We start from the raw sequence: 17,417 nt of genomic DNA on the forward strand, positions 1-17,417 counted from the left end.
AGCGCAGATCACCGGCCCACGGGTGGACGCTGCGCCTGCCCGGATGAAGCCCTCTGGCCGGCGAGACGCAGGCGGACCTCGTGGCTGCAGGCGTGCGTGCGCCCGGTGGCCGGAGCGCGGATCCACGCGTGCCTCACATGCGCTCCGTCCACGCGCTATGTCCAGGCCACCGATCCGGCCACCTGGACAAAGCATCAGAGAGAAGCGGGGAGGAGGAGGCTGCGGGCGCCCCCCCCCCCGTCCCTGGCCCCATCCTCCTCAAGGTGCGGTGGCACTCCCGGAGTGGCAGCTTGCCTGTTTCCTCCAGCAACAGCCGTGAGAGGAGCTTTGGGACTCTGAAGACCCCGACGCCCACCAGATACAAGCGAGGCCAAAGTCTCTGAGCAACCCCCACTATGGGGCGCACCCAGCACGCGCTTCCACTGCCCAGCCGATCCCCGGCATCCCAGGGAAGCAGTTTCGAAGCGCACCTCTTGCCACGGGTCTGGCAAGAACGTTTCTCTGAGCGATGGCCCCTCAGCAAAACAGGAGAGGTTGGGTGCGGCCCCTGGACTCTCCGAAAATAATGCTGGAAGGGGCCGAGGAAGGGGCCGAGGAGGCCCTCGTGTCCAACTCCCTCCTCAGGGCGAGACTCCCGGGTAAAGCCGCCCTGACGCAGCGCCGTCCCGCTGCGTCTTGAAGGCCCCCGGGTGGGAGAGCCACCCCCTCCCTGGGTCTTTCGTTCCACTGCTGCACCGCTCTAGCGGTCAGGACCGTCTCCCTGCGGTCCAGCTGGGACCTGCTCCCTGGAAACCGTGTCCTGCACTCTGGGATGATCCGGAAGGGATCTCGGCCTTCCTCTCCAGGGCAGCCTTTCGGGGGCTGGCCGGGGGCTGCGCTGGCCCCCCTCGGCTTCCCCCCTCAGGCTGGCCGTGCCTGGCTCTTCCCCGCCCTCCTCACAGGGCTCTGCCTCCAGTCCCACACCACCTGTGTTGCCCTCTTCTCCTGCCACACAGACTGCCTTGAAAGTGAGCCCTCGAAAAAAGGCGTCTTGATAAGCCCTCGGTGAACAAGTAATAACAGGTTTAGCTAATGTAACACTTTTACTGCAATATTTTCCTTTTGGACTTTTGTTCCTCCCCTTGATCCCATTCAGTGGACTTGGCCGTTTTCGCCCTTTCCTGAGCCTCCAGGTCCTCAAAAATATGGAAAGTGCAAACCTCCCAATTAGTTTTGACAGAAGAAGCCAAAGCTCAGGCTTCTGTTCAAAGCGGGGTTTTGACAGGACGAGGCTGTTTCCCCCCCACAGGGGAGCACAAGACACGCATGCTTTCTCTCGACGGATCACATTTTGACAGCTGTCAGGGTAGAGCCAAGCCAAGCAACAAGGTAAGCTGGGCCAGCCTTCGCCTCTCAGTGGTTCCGGACGGCGCTTCCTGCGCTTTGACAGGGGACATGATCCGAGACGTTGGCAAGACAAAGCTTTTCTTCTCAGACCTTCCTGAGCATGCAGGAATGCGCTTATAAAAGACGTGGATTAAAAAGCAAGTGCTCAGATTTCAAGATCAATTTTTTTTTAAAGAAAACACCACTGCAGGATCCTGTTGGCCTTGATCAAGACGAAATGGGCAGCCTGCCCTCTGTGCCCTGGGCGCCGCTGCCGGGCGCTCCGCAATCCTCCCATTAGCCCCACTCTTCCCTGGCAGACCCACGACCGGCGGCAGCGGCTGGTGCTTGCGGGGGGGGGGGGCACCCCGTGAGGCCTTTCCCAGGGCTGCATGCCTGCATGACCTGCCTGCTCTGGAGCCCTGCTCTGGAGCCCTGCATTTAACGCTTCTGCCAGGACTGGCTTTTTGATCTGGATCAAAGCCACGGAGAAGGCAAGGATATGAACTGCCCCCCCCCCGCACCCCCAGAACTGTTCATTGCTTGCAGGCTTTTTTTAAGATCTAGAAAGCTGCTCTGGGAAACAGCACAGTGGAAAGAAGATTCAGACCCAGTCTCCCTGGTCCAAGTCCAACGCACACGCTTCCTCGAACACGGACCAAAATCCACGGATGGGGAGGACCCGGGTGTCAGGCCGCCAGCCAGCTGGGCTGCTCTGCCGGGCCTTCCCAGGGGAATGGGGGCAGCCGGGGGTTCGCCACAGGAAAGCCCCCACGTGGTGGGACGAGGGTCCTTCTAGCCCGGCTTTGCGACAGCCCCAGCGCACCCTGGCAGCCCCATGTTTTGCTCTCCGCTTTGCAATATTGCCAGGCGAGCACGGCTTTTGCTTGCCAGCGAATTTGCTCTCCAGCCATGACTTGGACGGCCTTCCCCCATGGCATCAGCCGGCCACACACCGGCCGAGTGTGGCAGCCAGCAAGGAGGGCGAAATTGGCCCCGTGAGCTGGCTCCAGGAGGCCTCTTGCTGTGCCTCAGAGGCGCACAGGCCACGTGGGGCCAGTTCCTGGGGCCCGAGGAGGCGGTACGGGGCGGGCAGCGCTGCGTCCCCGTGACGGCCTGCTGGACTTGCCTGCCATGGGCTTTGGCCAGCGGCAGGACTGTCCCCGGAGGACGCGGGGGCTGCCTTCCTTGGCTTGCTCTGCTCAGCGGAGACTCCGTGCTGCCAGGGCTGGCGGGAGCCTCTTGCGAGGGGCAGCGAGGCCGGACGGCACGGCCCGGAGCTGCCGATGGGGCGGGTTTGGGGGAACGTCCCGAGTGGGGGAAGCTGACCCGCCGGAGCACTCCGCAAAAGCCTCGGTCCTCCAAGCCCACCCGCTCCAGCCTTGTTTGGGATTTAAATGGGAACCTCGAGACTGGGAATTTCACTCCGTCTAAACTGCTGGGGGGCCGGGGGTTTCGCTGACAGCGAGCCTCTAATTTGACCGTTCCGCTCTATGGAACCTGCTCTGGGATTGTCTTCGGGGATGAAAGAGCGGTGCAGGCCCTTCTCAAGCAAACGAGCAAGCCTTCCGGTCTGCCGGGAGCACAAACACTTGCCCAGAGCCCCAGAAGCCTGGTGTGGAGGGTGCCCCCCACAACCCCCCACTGCTGAGCAGGGGCACTGCTGCAGCAGAAACAAGCAGGGGGCGACGTTTTGGGTATGGGGCATTTGCAGAGCATCCACCGAATCTGGAGGCAGCATCAGGGACAGGCTGGACATGCACACGGTGGGCACGTCGTGAGCGGAGCCGGCTGGAGCCAGGGGTCAGACTAGATGGCCTGGGCGGCCCTTTCCAGCTGGGCGGTTCTATGCTTCCCTCTCGATCCTGGGAGGCTTCCAGGCACATGAAGCAGCCTCGAAACAAGCCCTGCGCTCTTGCCTGCCCGGGTTTGTTTTGGTTCCTGCAACAGTCAATTCAGCACTGGCGGGGGCTGCCGGGGAGGGCAGGTGGGGCTGCGGCTAGTCCCTGGGCCGTGTGCTGCCCACCCCGGTTCTAGGAGCACGGTTTCCTGCCCGCTGGTGGCCTCACCCCACTCAGGGCCCCGCGACCCTGCCCAGGGTCTCCTCCGCCTGCAGGGCCCGACCCGTCTCAGGTGCTTTCCTCTCCTCCAGAGGCCGTTGCAGCCTTTCCTCTTGCCACGGAGGGCTCCCCCCTTCAGCTCCGAGGGCACTGGCCTCTGCCCACCACCCTGCCCGCCTGCTCTTTGGCCCAGGGCCGCCCTCCGCAGTGGCAAGGCACCCTTCCCCTGGCGCCCTGTGGGGCTGACCGGCCCTTCGTGGGGGCTGGTGCCGGAGGATCGCTCCCGCGCTGGGTCAGCTCACTCCCAGAGGGGGCTCCCACCAGATCCCCGTCCTTCCCCGCTCCACCGCCTCTCTCGCAGCGCTGTGCGGCTCCGGATTCTCCCTGCCCCGGGAGCCTCCTCCGTCTGGCCTCCCCTGACGCGCCCCATGCCACCGACAGGGCCGCTCCGAAGGGCCAGCTTTCCCTGCCGGTGTGCCAGAATGTGGTCCCTCCACCTGGGTCCCAGCCGCTCTGCAGGGACGGCGGCCGCGGGGATGTCGGGGGCTGCGGCTCCCCTTATCGCCTCAAGCGGCAGGCCGTCCCTTGGCCAGAGACCCCTTTACTTCAGCCCACGGCTGGCAAACTAGAGTCACTGGAAGACGAGCCTCTGTGCATGAGCTAAGTGAGTTTTGAACCCAAATGAGAAACTGTTTCCGAAAGCCACGCTTCTCCGCAGCGTCTCTCCTCCCAGGGTCTGCCTCGGCACGGGGCTTGAGATGGCCCGCAACCCTCCGCCACCTTTATTTCTGCACCGCCCAGTTCCCAGCCATCACCATCCTCCTCCAAGGAGTCGGTACCGTCAAGGGAAAGGGCCCGTCCATTCCCAGCATCGCCACCCTGGAAAACACAGGAGTGCCGTGGAACGGGGACGCCGCCAAGGTCTGTGAAGCCCTGGGCCTTGAACTGCCAGGAAGCCAGAAACAAGGCCTGGGGGAAGAGAGCGAGTCCCCCCCACCCCGCTGCTTGGCCACGCTGGCCAGGGATAATGGGAGTTGCAGTCCCACGCACGGGGGCGCCTGGCTGGGCCTGGCACGGAGGGCGCGAGGTGCAAGACTAAGGCTGGGCTCGGGGAAGGGGAAGGGGGTGCCGAGGGGGGAGCTGCCTGGAGGAATTTGTCTTGGCACAGCTCTCGCTCCTGAGGCCAAGGCTGAGGCGCTGCCAGAAACGAGCTGCCTGGCGCCCCTCGAGCCTCACGACTTCCTGGGGATTTGCCAACCTGTCCGCCCAAGTGGCACCGTTGCAGAACCTTCTTCCCCGAGCCGGAGCGGCCTCCTTGCTTTGTCGGTCTTGGCTCAGGGCGGCACTCGCGGCCGACTCCGGGGCTTACCCGCCACTCGGCGCTGCGTTCAAGCAACCGCTCGCGAAGATCCTGCCCCGGCCTGCCTGCCCCGGTTGGCCTGCCCGGCACCCCCGCACCCTTTCTCCTCCTCCGGAATGCCTGCTGCAACGGGTCGGCGCGAGAGACTAGTCCCCAGTGGGTGTTCACCCGAGGCACGTCTCCTGTGCCGCAAGCAGCACGGGCGTCTGCCGTGGGTTCAGCTCTCGTCTTCCCACGGAGCACCCAGATCTTCCCAGCCTGAAGCTCCCCAGCCAGGAGCGTGCTCCCGGCCTCTGCGCGGGTGCCCCCTCCACTGGCCCAAGCCCGGGGGGACCTCTTCAGAGGAGGCACATTTTGCCCCCACAGAGCTCCCCCTCGCAGGGACGCTTCCCACCCCGCCACGGCCCTGCTCTTTCCCCCACTGCGGCAGCTCCGCGCTGGCGGCACCGCACCGTACGCCCTTCCTGCTCCCGCAGGGAAAGGGGCGCCGCGCACCGCCCGGCCCGCAAACGGTCAGGCCAGGCCAGCGCCAGGCGCCAGAGGCACGCGGAGGTCCGAGGCCGTGTCGGCTTCCCCGTCAAAGCGCTGCGGGGCCAAGCTCCACTGCAAACATACCTGCAGCAGCTCTTCGGTCAGTCAACACCGTTTCAAGGGTGAGCTGCAGGGGGGTTTTGTGGCGGGGCTGGCCCTCCCCTCGTGCTGCCGAAGCAAGACGGCCGTGGAAGGACCGCTGGTACCCCAAAGTTCGCCCACCACTCTGCTCCCCCTCCTTGCTCCAGAAAAGCCAGCACCCTGGAAGAGGAAGGGGTGCTGCGCATGGCCTCCCGGGATTCCGGGCCTGGCTCGGCCTTCCTGCGCCCGGGCCAGGCTCCTCGTTCCAAGGCGATGTCCCTGGTCAGGCGGGCGTCTTGCGCCTCCCGCCCGCTGGTGCCCAAGGGGACGCTGCACTCGCTCGCCTCTGAGAGGGCACTCCGTTGACAACAGGGGGCACGGACCTGCCCCCTTCAATCTGCCCATCTTGATGTATGCAAATGCGGGAGCGGGATAACATAAATGGAAGTACAGTGCACTCCTGTTGGGAAATTTCAGATAAATCCGGGCAGAAAGGGGTTGCGTCGACGTGCCTTCGTGTTGCAAGATCAGACCTGCGCCTCTGTCTCACGAAGCACCAGCTTCCCAGGCTGGCCACTGCCTAGCGCAGCCGCTGCCTCGAGCAGGGGGCTTTCTTGGCTGGTCTGAGAAGCAAGGCCCTGTGTTCCATCGGCTGCAGAAAAACCGAGACCGTGCCGGTCCTTTGCTCCCGAGCGGCTGCCCTGGACAGGGGCCAGCGCCTGCCGCATGTGCCCGCCACGCCGGCCTCTCTGACGGGCTGCTCCACCAGATGCAGCTGCGCGGTTAACCAGACAGACCCGGCTGGCCTGAGCAGCCAGGAATCTGCCCGGCCGCCCCGCCAATGCAGCAACCAGCCAGGCTCCGCACGCTACTGTCACCAGAGTTTCTGATCCGTTTGGAACAGTACGTCACGCCTACGGGCATCAGGATGCTCCTGCACCAACGTTGCCTGGAAGCGGAACGCTCTGTATCGGTGTGTGTCTGCACGTGGGTGTGATTTTGTCGTGGAGTTTGCCTCTGCCGGGTAATGCATCCTCGTTAGCGACTGCGGGTACTGGGCACCAATCAATAAGGCAGCTGAGGTTCAAACGTCTGATCTTTCCCACGGCCCCTTGAAAACCGAGGTTCTGTCACTCAGCACAGGACCGCAGGCCGCTGAACCGCCGAAGGGGGCCGGCAAAGCCCCTCTGCTCGCCTTCCTTAGGCTGCCTCGCCTTCCAGCCGGGCCTGGGCCTGGGTGGCCCTTCAGACAGAGGCTGCCCTCTGCAGAGCAGGGCACTGCCCACCGCCCCCTCCCTCTGCTCTAGAGAGGTCCAGGCACTCCGTGGCACAGCGTGTGGCTGCCTGCGCTGCCCCACCAAAATCCTCACACGCTCCGGGCCAGAGGAATGCATTCCTCCCCACGTGGCCAAGCGTGGCGGGCACTCCTAGGCCTGCAGGCTGCAGCTGGCTTGGGTTGCCAAAGCGTGCTGGGGGTCACCAGGCGGGCGAGGGCAGGTCGGCAGGCCTGCCACATCACCCGGCATGTGCAGGAGTGGCCCCCAAATGCCCCCGGCCCCTCCCTCGGGGCCAGCACTGCCTCCCAGGTGAGCCTTTCGCAGTGAGGGAGCCGCACTCTCTCGCTCCAAACGTATCGGCCCCAAAACACAAAACCTGGCGGCATCTCTGCTTCTCCCCACAAAGCAAGTCCCCGGCTTTGCTGCTCGAGGCTCTTGCTTGCACCAGTGCCTCCTTCCAAGAAGCAGAAAATTAAACCTGATGAACTTTACTTCCAGTTCTGGGGAATTTCACAATGAGTTCTGCTGAATTTCAACAACTTCCTCCTGGTGATAATCTAGTCCAGGAGAGGGTGCCAAGGTCCTGGAGGGAGGGGGGAGCCCGGGGAGACGTCCGGGAGATGGGGCGCAAGGCGAGGGCTGGTCTGGCGGGGCTGGTCTCTGTTCCTCCTTCCCTCCAGTCAGCTGTGGGAGGAAAAGCAGCGGGGGTCTTGTGCCCCCGCCCCCACCTGAAGGGGAGGCCTGCCGGGGCGCCTGGGCTGTGGGGTCCTTGCACGAGGAATCCGCTCCCCAGAGAACGATGCAGGGATTCAGCGCAGTCCTGCAAGAGCAGCCGTGGCCCCTGCGGCCCGTTCCACATCGCCTCAGAGCCTGCTGAGCAGCCCTCGGGTCCCTCGGAGCTCGGGGAAGCCAGCCTGGCTGTGAGCAGCCCTGCTGCCTTCTGGGAGGGGCCCTCCGGAGCCGTGGGAGCCCCGAGGCGGGGGGCAACCGGGCGGATGGCTGCCTTCACCCTCCCCAGCCCTCACAGACCCAGGGCCTCGGGGTCCCAAGCGCCCTCTTGGCCACGGGCTGCTCCAACGGCGGCCTCTTCCCAGGTTTGGCTTTGGAAGTGCATCCCTCCTGCCCCCCCTTCTGGCTCTCCGGGGGGGCTGTGCTTGCCTCTGCTGGGAAAGCTCAAGGGGGGGTCGGAAACGGTGGTTTCCCCTCCTGTCGACCTCGACCTCCGGAAGGGACTTTTTGCTCTTCTCTGATGTGCAAAGACAAGACTGGCCGCCCAGCTGGCAGAGGATGTTCCGCTTGAGGCGGCTTCCCTGCTGAGCCAGCCCCAGGGGACCCCCCGCCACCCAGTGTCCTGCTTCCAGCAGCGGCAGCAGCAGCATGGCCGGGAGGCTGCCCGGGGGGGCACAGACTGGCCGGAGGGGAGGGGGAGGCGGCCCGTGTGCTGCAAGGCCAGGAGGCCGGTCAGGGGTTCAAATCCCCACTCGGCCACGGAGCTGTCCCTGGTGGCTTTGGGGCTGCCACCCTCAGCCCGTCCCCCACCCCACAGGTTGCTGTGGGGACAACTTGGGGTGGGGGAAATCGGAGGCTTCCCTGGCCCCGAGAGGAACGACAGAGGCCTTCCGTGGTGTTTTTCCGGGGCAGCTGTAAAAGCGTCCGTCTGTCCTTCCGTCCTACTTACCCCGTGCCGTTGACCATGGCAGTTCCATGCCGTTAATTTAATCTTGCTATTAAGATCCAGACAGCTCGGTGACTTTGCTGCGCAAGCCGCCCCAATGCCCACGGGAGCTGCAGTGCCCCCTTTTTGGAGCCAGGCCGGGGCACCCCCGGGCGCCTGAAAGCATGCAGCAGGCTTCTCCCGGACCAGCGGTCTGGGCTCTGGCCGGCACCAGCGTTGCGGTATTTTAATAGGCACTGGTTGCAGCTCGTCTGTCGTTTGCATGTTTTAATAGTTTTGTGGTAAACCAGCTTGGGTTGAGCCAAAGGGAACAGCAGTCCAGGGCAAAATCCTATCCAGCAGCTCAGGAAAGGAGGGAGGGGGCTGCCCCAGGGCGGGCCCCCGCTGCCCCACGCAGATCCTGGAAGGGGGGCGAGTCTGGGATGCACTAGGCCCCGCAGCCCCAGTGCTTCTGCCCCTCCACCCGCCCGCCCCTCCCTTCCCCACAGGACTCAGTCATTCCACCCAGAGACCGTCAGGGGTTTATTGATGGTTCACTGCGAGTCCAAATGACTTTGGGACAATCACGGCAGAGCAAGCAAGGCACGGGGAAGCTGGCAGGGGGAGCGGCCCGGCCCGGCGCTCTGCTGCGGCTCAGCTCTGCGCGCAGCGACGGGAGAGTGAGACCAGCGAAGTCGGCAGGTCTGCGGGAAGCGATGCGCGAGCGCGCACGAGATGGGCCGATCTCGCAGGCTGCGGGGGCGGTGCTGACTCGGGCGGACCCCCGCTTTGGACTGAGGGACGTTCTGTCCCTGGGGCACCGGATGACCATGATGTCTGGGGATGATAGGGGTTGTAGTCTGACTTTTCTGGACGAGAAAGCTGGACTGAGCTGGAGGAGGAGTGGAGAGAGAGGCAGAGGAGCACGCAGCCACAGGGCACGGCCGCCGGCAGAGGGCCGAGTGGCCCAGCTTGCTCGCCCCGGGGCCCGCTCCGTGCCCACGGGATGGGCGCCTTCTCCCCTCTCGCCCCCCGGTGTCCGGATGTGCAAAGCCGGGGCTTGGGAGGGTCATCGGACGGAGGCCGCGCGGCAGGGCAGGATGCGGCCACTGGCGCTCCCCCCTGGGCCCCGCAGCTCCTCCAGCGCCCGCCCGAAGCCGCCTGGCACCCACGCGGGGAGAGCTGCTTTGGCTCACGGCCCGGGCCTGGGCCGGTCGCCGGCGGGGGCGCCCTTGGAACGGGCTTGTCCTCCGTCCTGCTGGGCTTGCGGGGACTTCCGGGCGCCGGGACGAGGAGGACCGCCGGAGCGCAGGGCAGCCCACGAGCCCCTCCCGGGAGGCGCCTTCTCCGCCGGGGCCGAGCGCCCTCCGCCGCCGCCTCCTCTTCCTCGCTACCCGTAGCGAACGTCCGCGCCAAACAGCAGGAAGCCCTGTGGAGGCACCGCGGCGGGGTCAGGAGCGCCTCCTGCGGCCGGCGGGGGCAAGCGACCGCGCCCGGCCCCCCGTGGGCCAGCCGCCCCCCCCGCCCCGTGGGCCAGCCGCCACTGTCCTGCGCGCTCTGGGGTGCTGCGCTGCCGGCAGGGCCGCCCGGAGACCGGGGAGAGGACGTGGTGCAGCCCCGCTGGGGGCGCCGGGTGGGGAGGGCTGTGCCGAGAACGGGGGGGAGCACTTTTCATCGGGAGCGGGGCTCGGCCCGGGAGACCCCCATGCGACCCCGCTCGTGCCTTGCGCACGTAGTGCAAGGACCCGGGAGGTGAGGGGGCGGCGCACCTCTCGGCCCCCTCCGAATGAGTCCTGGCGCTCCCGCGCGCCTGGCGGGGTAGGATCCAAGTTAGGGCCGGGCTGGGAGCGCCCGCCTCTCCGCCCCCCAGGTGGGCTCCTCCGCCCCTCACCCGTTTGCATGCAAGCTGCTCAAGCTAAGAACTGTCGGAATCAGTGCTCCAGGGCCAGCCTGTTAATTTCCATAACTGCACAGCTAACAACTAAACCTTCCTTTCCCTCCCCGGTTTTTAAGGAAAGCTGGGGAGGGGCTTTTCTTCAGCTGCCATTCCAATGGGAACCCCCTCCTCTGCAGCACAAGTAGCCTCAGAGAAACCAAAGCAAAGGAATACCTCCTATGGAGCCAAACTTTCCCCACCCCTCTGCTGTGCTCTGGGAGACCATCCCCACAGCCCCTTTGTCAAAAAAGCTCGTAAATGCATAAATAAGAATAGCGACTGGCTCGCCAGTCACTGCAACGCGGTCAGACCCAGGTCCCGTTTTTCCTTCCCCTCTGCGTCCACTTTTCCTTTAGTGTCCTGCCTTGGCATTTAGGACTCCTCCGCACAAGGCGTTCCCTGTGCCCGCACAGAGGACTGAGGGAGCTCTTCATCGGGTGGCCACCCCCCGGGGCCTCTCCCGGGTCTCCCAGCCGTTTTTAGAACGAGGGGAGCCGCTTGCGGACGCCGCTCGGCCGCGGGGGGGGGGGGACGTCCCGCAAGGCCTGCGCCGTAGCGCCGCCTGGTGGTTGGCCGCGGGAGCCGCAGAAGCGCGGCGCAAGGGTCGCCCTCGGCGCGCCGAGACGCAGCACGGAGGGCGCCGCAGGAGTTCAGCGGACGGGACGCCTTCGGAGCAGCCCTGAGCCGCAGACGGGGGGGCCCTTGCTGGGCCTGGGGGCGTTTTTGGCAGGAGCAGGGGCAGCTGCTTCAAATAAAGCCGGAGCTGCCAGGCCCTTGCTCTGCAGACCTGGAGCTGCGCCAGAGATGCTAATATTGCAGCTGGATGCAGCCCCTCGGAGGGTGGGAAGGGGAGGGGGTGCTCCAAGAAGAGGCCGCCTTACGGAAAGGCTGATCCAAGAACACGGCTCTGAATCAGTTCCTTTCAGCAGGTTTCCTTGGGAGTAAATCCCACGGAATTCAGCCAGACGTACTTCTGATTCGAGATGCTGGCTTTCTGCTGGTTCCCCCCAACCCACCCTGGTCCCGAAACGACGTGGGGCTGCTTTTCAAATCGTGGGCCTGTTTGAACCCAGCATCTGAGACATCCAGCCATAAAAATGTTTTTCCTCATAGGCTGCGGCATATTTAAAGCAGGGCTGAATGGTGATTTATAATTTTCACAAGACTGCTTCAATTACCGCCTTGCGTTATGGGCTGGCGAGGTATTTATGCAGTGCTGCCTCTCCTGAATAAAACGAGGAACACCCCGCTCCTCTCCAGGCATGTCTTCCTCGGATATACAGCGGCTGTCCACGGTCATGACGGCCCCAGCGAGTGGCGGCGGAGGCATCAATTTAAGATGATTTCCTACGGCGGCAGCCATTTTGAAGTCTCCCAAACACAAAAGGCCTTTCCGAAGAGGGATTTAGGGAGCAAAGCTACACTGACACCCCTGTGGTGCTCTTTCCTACCAGAGAATTTTGCCTGTCGCCTAAAATGCAAGCCAAACGAGACAGGCTTTTTGCTGTGGGTGGAAGGCCCGAGGAAGAGCCCCTTTCACAGTGGCCCAGCCGTGGATGGAGGCCCGTTCATTTCTGTGGGGCTTCCCGGTCGATCAAGTCCTTGGAGAGGCGTGGTGCATCACCTGCTAGGAAGCCCCACTGAAAATGTTACCTCTTTGCCCTCCGGCACTTCTGGGTCGGAGTTATTTGCCCGGGCAGCTGCGAGTGCCTGTGTCTCATTCAAGGCCTGCTGTGCCAGGGGAGGCACCCAGCACGTCCCTGTAGGGCTGCCCTCCCTCCCAGCATGCCCCGCACGGCTCCAGGGGATCCTGGGGCTTCCCTCCCACGGTGCTTCGCATCGCTGCGGGCTCTGCCCAGCAGTTCTCCCATAGGGTGCTCTGGCGTCAGCCCTGGCTTGGCACCGTTTGCAAACGGACGGCCCACCTGTTGCAGCCGGAGGAACACGCTGGAGAGCTGCACGTCGTCCGGGAGCGGAAGGGGGAATCCCTCGGCCAGCCGGGCTGGAAGACAGAATTCACCGAGGCCACTGAATGGAGCGCGGGGAAAGCCAGATTCTGCCCTATAAATGCGCCACGCAGACTAGAGAACTTAAATGCTTCGTCTTCTGCACTCGCCCTTTTCTCGGCCTGGGGGATCCGGGTCCTGCCCCACTCAGCCATGAAGCTCAGGGGTGACTCGGGCCAGGTGCTTGCTCTCGGCCTAGCCTACCTCACCGGGTTGTTGTTGTGAGGATAAAATGGGGCCGTGTAGGTGGCCTTGGGCACCTCACAAGAGGAAAGGAGGTGAGACATAAAAGCAAATGCAGAATAATGCACGCTTGCTGAAAACGACGCGGCGCGGTGGTTGGGGCGGTGGGCAGGCGCTCAGCCCCTCCTTGGAGGGCCCGGGTGGAACTGACCGCTCCGGGCTCCGTTTCCTGCCAAGGGCTCCGCGAGCGCTCGCCCTGGCAGCCCTGGAAGGCCTCCCGGGCACCGCACAACCTCCTGCCCCTGCTGGAGGCAGGCCGGGGCTTCCTGTGAAATCCCCACCAGAGTGGGGATTTTGCAGAGGTCCTGCACCTGGGACAATCTTGCTTGTCGCTGGGCAACCCGTGAGGGCTGGACTCTCTTCCCCACAAGGAGAGTTGGCCGCTGGAGGGTCCTCTCCCATGCGCCCCTTCCTCCCACGCGGCCAGTGCCTGTTGCGGCCTTCGCGAGCCCCTGAGGAGCGGCCAGGGTGGGGCGAGCCAGGATCTGGCCGCCCTGCCTTCGCTGCCGCATTTCCCTGGCAGGCAGAGCAGTCTCCCTCCTGCTTCCGCCGCGCCCTGCCTTGGCAGTGCCCCGTGAGTGGGCCCCAGCACCACGGAGGGCCCCACCCTGGCGAGCACCCCATGTGCCCCAGCCGCTCCTCCACCCCCCCCCCCGAGGTGCAGCCTGCAGCGTTCGCCCCGACCTCCTTGGAGAGGTGAATATTTGTGAAAATATTCGCCCTTCGTTGCCGGAGAGGAAAGATCCGAACCCCATTTGGTGACGGGGAGATGCTAACACACCGACGACTCCCGAGTCAAGGTCCACCCTAGAGTGTGGGGGGCTCCAGCGCCTGCCAGAACATGTGGGGGAGCGCACGGAAGGCCCTTCCTTCTGCCGCTCTTCCTCGTTTGGGAAACGGCCAGGATCGGGGGCGGCTGTGCAGGGCTGCCGGAAGCGCAGACGAGCTGAAGGGGTCGAGGGTGCGACTTGCCCCGGTCCTTACCGTTCACCTGGGGCATGAGGATCCCAGCTGCACTGAAGTTTATGAGGGCCTCCATCAGCTGGACCTGGGGGTCGGGAGAGAAGGCCACAGTGGGAATCGAGGCGCGCAGGAGGGGAGGGGGCCGGGGTTCCCTGATCCCCTCCCCTCAGCCCATGTTGGCCCCAGATCAGGGCCCCCTGGTGCACGGGGGAAAGGCTACTGGGGAGAAGCGGCAGAGGGGAGCCTCGGGCGCGTCTGGTCTGCTCATTGTTCTAACGGGGAACTGGACTTCTGGCTTTGGGATCCTCGGGGGCTTCTCAGGGTCGTGCAGCTTAGGACCCCAGAAACTTACTGAGAAGGGCCCGACATCCGAGTGCTTCAAGGACATCATCATCCTGCAGAGGGAGAAAGGCAAGGGGGCTGAGTGGATTGTCCCCCGCTCCCCGTGCTTCTCCACCCCTTCTGGGCCTTTCCGGCTGAAAAGCGGCATGGAAGCACAGGGCAATGTAGCAGATCAGACACCTAAATCGCCGACAGCTGGGCCGCACACCCACGGTTAGTTCCCGGGGCAGAGGCAAGCGCCCCTTCCTGGGGACCTTCAGGGCACATCCCACCCCATAGCCATATTCGGAGCCGCCCATGAGGCGAGAGAAAGCACGCTCGGTCAGGGGCCCCGAGAGAGGGGCTCACACCGCTGCTCACCTGCCGAGTTTCAGGGACCCGTAGATCTTGGTCGCATTGACCGACACCTGGGCCGAAATGGTGGTTGACTGGAATGAGAGAGGGGCAGGTGAGCGGAGCTCCGGAAAGGCTCGGCATTGTGCTCCACGCCGGAGACATTCACACAAAGTACCAGAAGTCTAAAGGCGGAGGGAGCGGAGAGGCCTTGGAAAGGCACTTTTTGCCCAAACTGGTGGGCAGAACAGGAGGCCTAGGATAGGGTGGGACGGGGCAGACGCGGGCTTCCTCAGAGAAGAGGGCGCAGGACGCGGAAGGGGGCTTCGGGCGCAGGCCGGGTTGGCGGCGTGCTGGCCGTTGGTGGAGGGGCGTGCCCCGAGCAGCAGCAGCTTCTGCTCATCCTGATCTTGCCGTCGCTGCACTGCTATTCGTGGCATTTCTGCGCTGCCCAGATGCCGAAGCCCTCTGGGAGTTTTACGATTCATAATATCGTGGCTCACAAAGACAATAAAAACGGCATAGATTTTCCAATACTCAAAAATCAAAAGCAAACTAAACCACTAATGACAATTTGAGTACGAAGCAGAGCTGTTACAGATAGCAGGCCCCCATGTCCCATCACGGCGGAGGTTCCAGAACGGTGGGGCCCCCGCCAAGCAAGCCCCCTCCCTTGTTCCTCCAAGCCTCCCTCAGAGGGGGTGCTCAGGGGCAGGTCCTGGGGCGGATCGTAGTGTCTGGACGGGTCCCAGCCATTCCGGCAGATTCCACGGTGCCAAGCAGAGTGGGGCTTTGTGAGTTAAAACTGTCGCCTTGACTCAGGCTTGGAAGCATCTAGGAAGCCAGCCAGCATCCGCGCTAGGTGTTCACACATTCTGGGCCCCCTTAGTTTAGCTGCCGCTTCTCGCAAAAGCTGCAGCAATTCAGCGGCCATCAAGGGCAGCCCCACAGGGAGTCCACCGCAGGAGTCTAACCTGAAGGTCACCGGCTCGCAGGTGACTGGGGCCGGGCCCTCCCTGCCCAGACGGGGCCCTGCTGAGCCCTGGCCAAGGCCGAGGGAGGCGCTCCATGTCCCCGAAGCCCCTGAGCCTCACGTGACAAGGCGGCTTTGGGGGGTTGCCCAGGCTCGATCCTGCCCCTTCCAGGGGAGTGAGCGCCATCCAGCACAGGCCAAGCGGGAAGACCCACGGACGGTGACGTACCACTCCGATGATGAAGAGGGGCGCGAGGGTGGAATTGGGGAGAATGGCGAAGGCCTGGACGTCCACCAGGGGCTGCAGCGACAGCATTTCGGGCGTGATCGCCAGGGCCGGGGCGGAGGAAGGCGAGACCCGGAGCTTCATTGCCATGTTGGGGTACAGGAGCTTCAGCTGCGGGGGAGAGCCAAGGGGCAGGGTCACATGGCCGCCGTGCGCGCCCGATCACGCACCCAGACACATGCCGAGAGCGTGCACTAACCTGAGGAATGAGGGCCGCCATGCTGGTCGTGTTCAGGCGGAGCTGGATATCCTTGGGAATCTGCGCAGGAAAGATCCAGGGAATACGGGGATACAGTGCGAGACCAGCCCTTGCATCTTGCGGCGCCCCCGGCTAACCCTGCGCGCCAGAACCTGCTGTCAAGGCCAGAACGTGGCAGCAGAATATCCGGGGGCTGAAAGTGTCTTCTGGGCCAAAAGGGGGTCTTTTCCCGAAGCCCCAGGGTTCTGGCTACGCAAATAGTCCGTGATGCTTTGGGGTCCACAAGCAGGTGGACATGGATGGCCTGGCTTATGGGGACTCGCAAAGGGCTTGTGACACGGGCCTTCCCAAAACTCCTCGGCAAGCTCAGCCATCGTGGAACTAAGAGAGTACCGGTTGGAGAGCGGCAACGGGGGGAGCGGCAACGGGGGGAGCGGCAACAGAAGTATTTGGGCCGATCCTTTTCGACCTATTCGTAAATGATTTGGGGTCAGGAGCGAGCAGTGAAGTGGCCGAGCCTGCCGACGACCCCAGACTAGGTGGGGTGGTGAAACCCAAACGGGATCCCAGGGGGGTCTCGCCAGGCTGGGCGAGGGGCCTCGAAGCAGCACGTGCGGCTCAGGGTAAGCACGCGATGGGCTCTGCGCTGGGACCGACCGCTCCAGGGGGGCCTCGGCGTGGTGCTGGGCAGCTCGACGGAGGTCCTGACCCAGCGCACAGCTGCTGCGCGCAAGGCCAACCCTGCGCTAGGCACAACGAGCAACCGCATCGGACACAAATTGCCAGGATCCTGCTCCCCTCGCACAAAGTTTTGATGCAGACACACGTGGAATCTTGTTTGCCTTCCAGGTCGCGAGACCTGAAAAAGCACCTCACGGAGTTGCCAGCAAAGCAGAGAAGGGCAAGGGCAGCGGTGAAGCAGCTGGAGCGGCTCCCCTGAGCCGTGGCTCCGACCGCGGGGATTGTTCAGCTTAGAACAAAGGAGAGGAAGGGAAGACACGACGGGCTGTTGAAAATGATGCAGAGGGTGCTGCGTGGGGAGCGGCCCTGCTGCTGGAGTCCGCGCCACCTTGACCGGCGGCATCGCACTCAATTTGGGGGTGCAGTCCTCACCAAGGCAGCTTCTATCGCTGCACCCTGAGGAGGAGCCCCAAATGCCGGTAGCTGCATCCATCTCCGTGTGTGCATAAGATGGGATATCCCACAATCGCATATTGTTGACGGGAGAACTTGTCCCTCCACAGCGATTTGAAGCTGCACTCGATTCATTAACGATGATCAGAGGGGCAGGGAAGCCTGTGGACGGCCGGATGTGTGGCCGAGAGCATCCATCACCCGGCTCCTCACAAAGTCCGGCGGCGCTGACCCTCCGAGCCCAGGTTCCACTGCACCACGGTCGTGACCCTCCCTGGCCCAGCCGGCTTACCATGTCGTCGGTGATGGCGTACGTCAGGGCCCCTGCCGTGTAGTACACGAGGCCGGCTGTGTTGAAGAAGTAGGTGGAGACCCCGAAATAAAGCATGCGGTCATGGGCCTCGGGAAGAGCCATGGTGGGGGGTGAGAAGGGAGCCGGAGAACGATGGGTGATGGAAAAGAATTCTCCCTGATGGGACAGAGGGAGCAAAAGTGATTCTAGTGACTCAGATTCTCTAGCGGAGGTGCCAATGTCTCCATCTGGTCAGATATTGTCGGATGAGTTTCAGTTATTGCGGCCTGATGACATGGACAAGGTGCCTGGACAGGTGCGCCCCACCTCCTGTTTACTTGACCCTTGACACCAATCCAGGCACCAATCCCGTGTTTGGCTT

At 63.9% G+C, this 17,417-nt stretch overlaps 1 protein-coding gene across 1 annotated transcript in view; it reads right to left on the reverse strand.

Annotated features, from left to right (window-relative positions):
* Positions 1-9,620: 9,620 nt before the first annotated feature.
* LOC123036490 (bactericidal permeability-increasing protein-like) overlaps positions 9,621-17,417 on the reverse strand; it is a 16,902-nt gene continuing 9,105 nt past the window's right edge. Inside the window, exons 8-15 of the mRNA XM_044455776.1 lie at positions 17,036-17,212; positions 15,610-15,669; positions 15,354-15,521; positions 14,179-14,246; positions 13,829-13,871; positions 13,498-13,561; positions 12,190-12,266; positions 9,621-9,757 (exon numbers count right to left, since the gene is read on the reverse strand). Of these exons, the coding sequence (XP_044311711.1) occupies positions 9,719-9,757; positions 12,190-12,266; positions 13,498-13,561; positions 13,829-13,871; positions 14,179-14,246; positions 15,354-15,521; positions 15,610-15,669; positions 17,036-17,212 (696 nt within the window). The 3' untranslated portion in view covers positions 9,621-9,718. The remainder of the gene's footprint in view (positions 9,758-12,189; positions 12,267-13,497; positions 13,562-13,828; positions 13,872-14,178; positions 14,247-15,353; positions 15,522-15,609; positions 15,670-17,035; positions 17,213-17,417) is intronic.

The sequence above is a fragment of the Varanus komodoensis genome, unplaced genomic scaffold, assembly GCF_004798865.1.
Source record: "Varanus komodoensis strain SLA01 unplaced genomic scaffold, ASM479886v1 scaffold8, whole genome shotgun sequence".
NCBI lineage: Eukaryota > Metazoa > Chordata > Lepidosauria > Squamata > Varanidae > Varanus > Varanus komodoensis.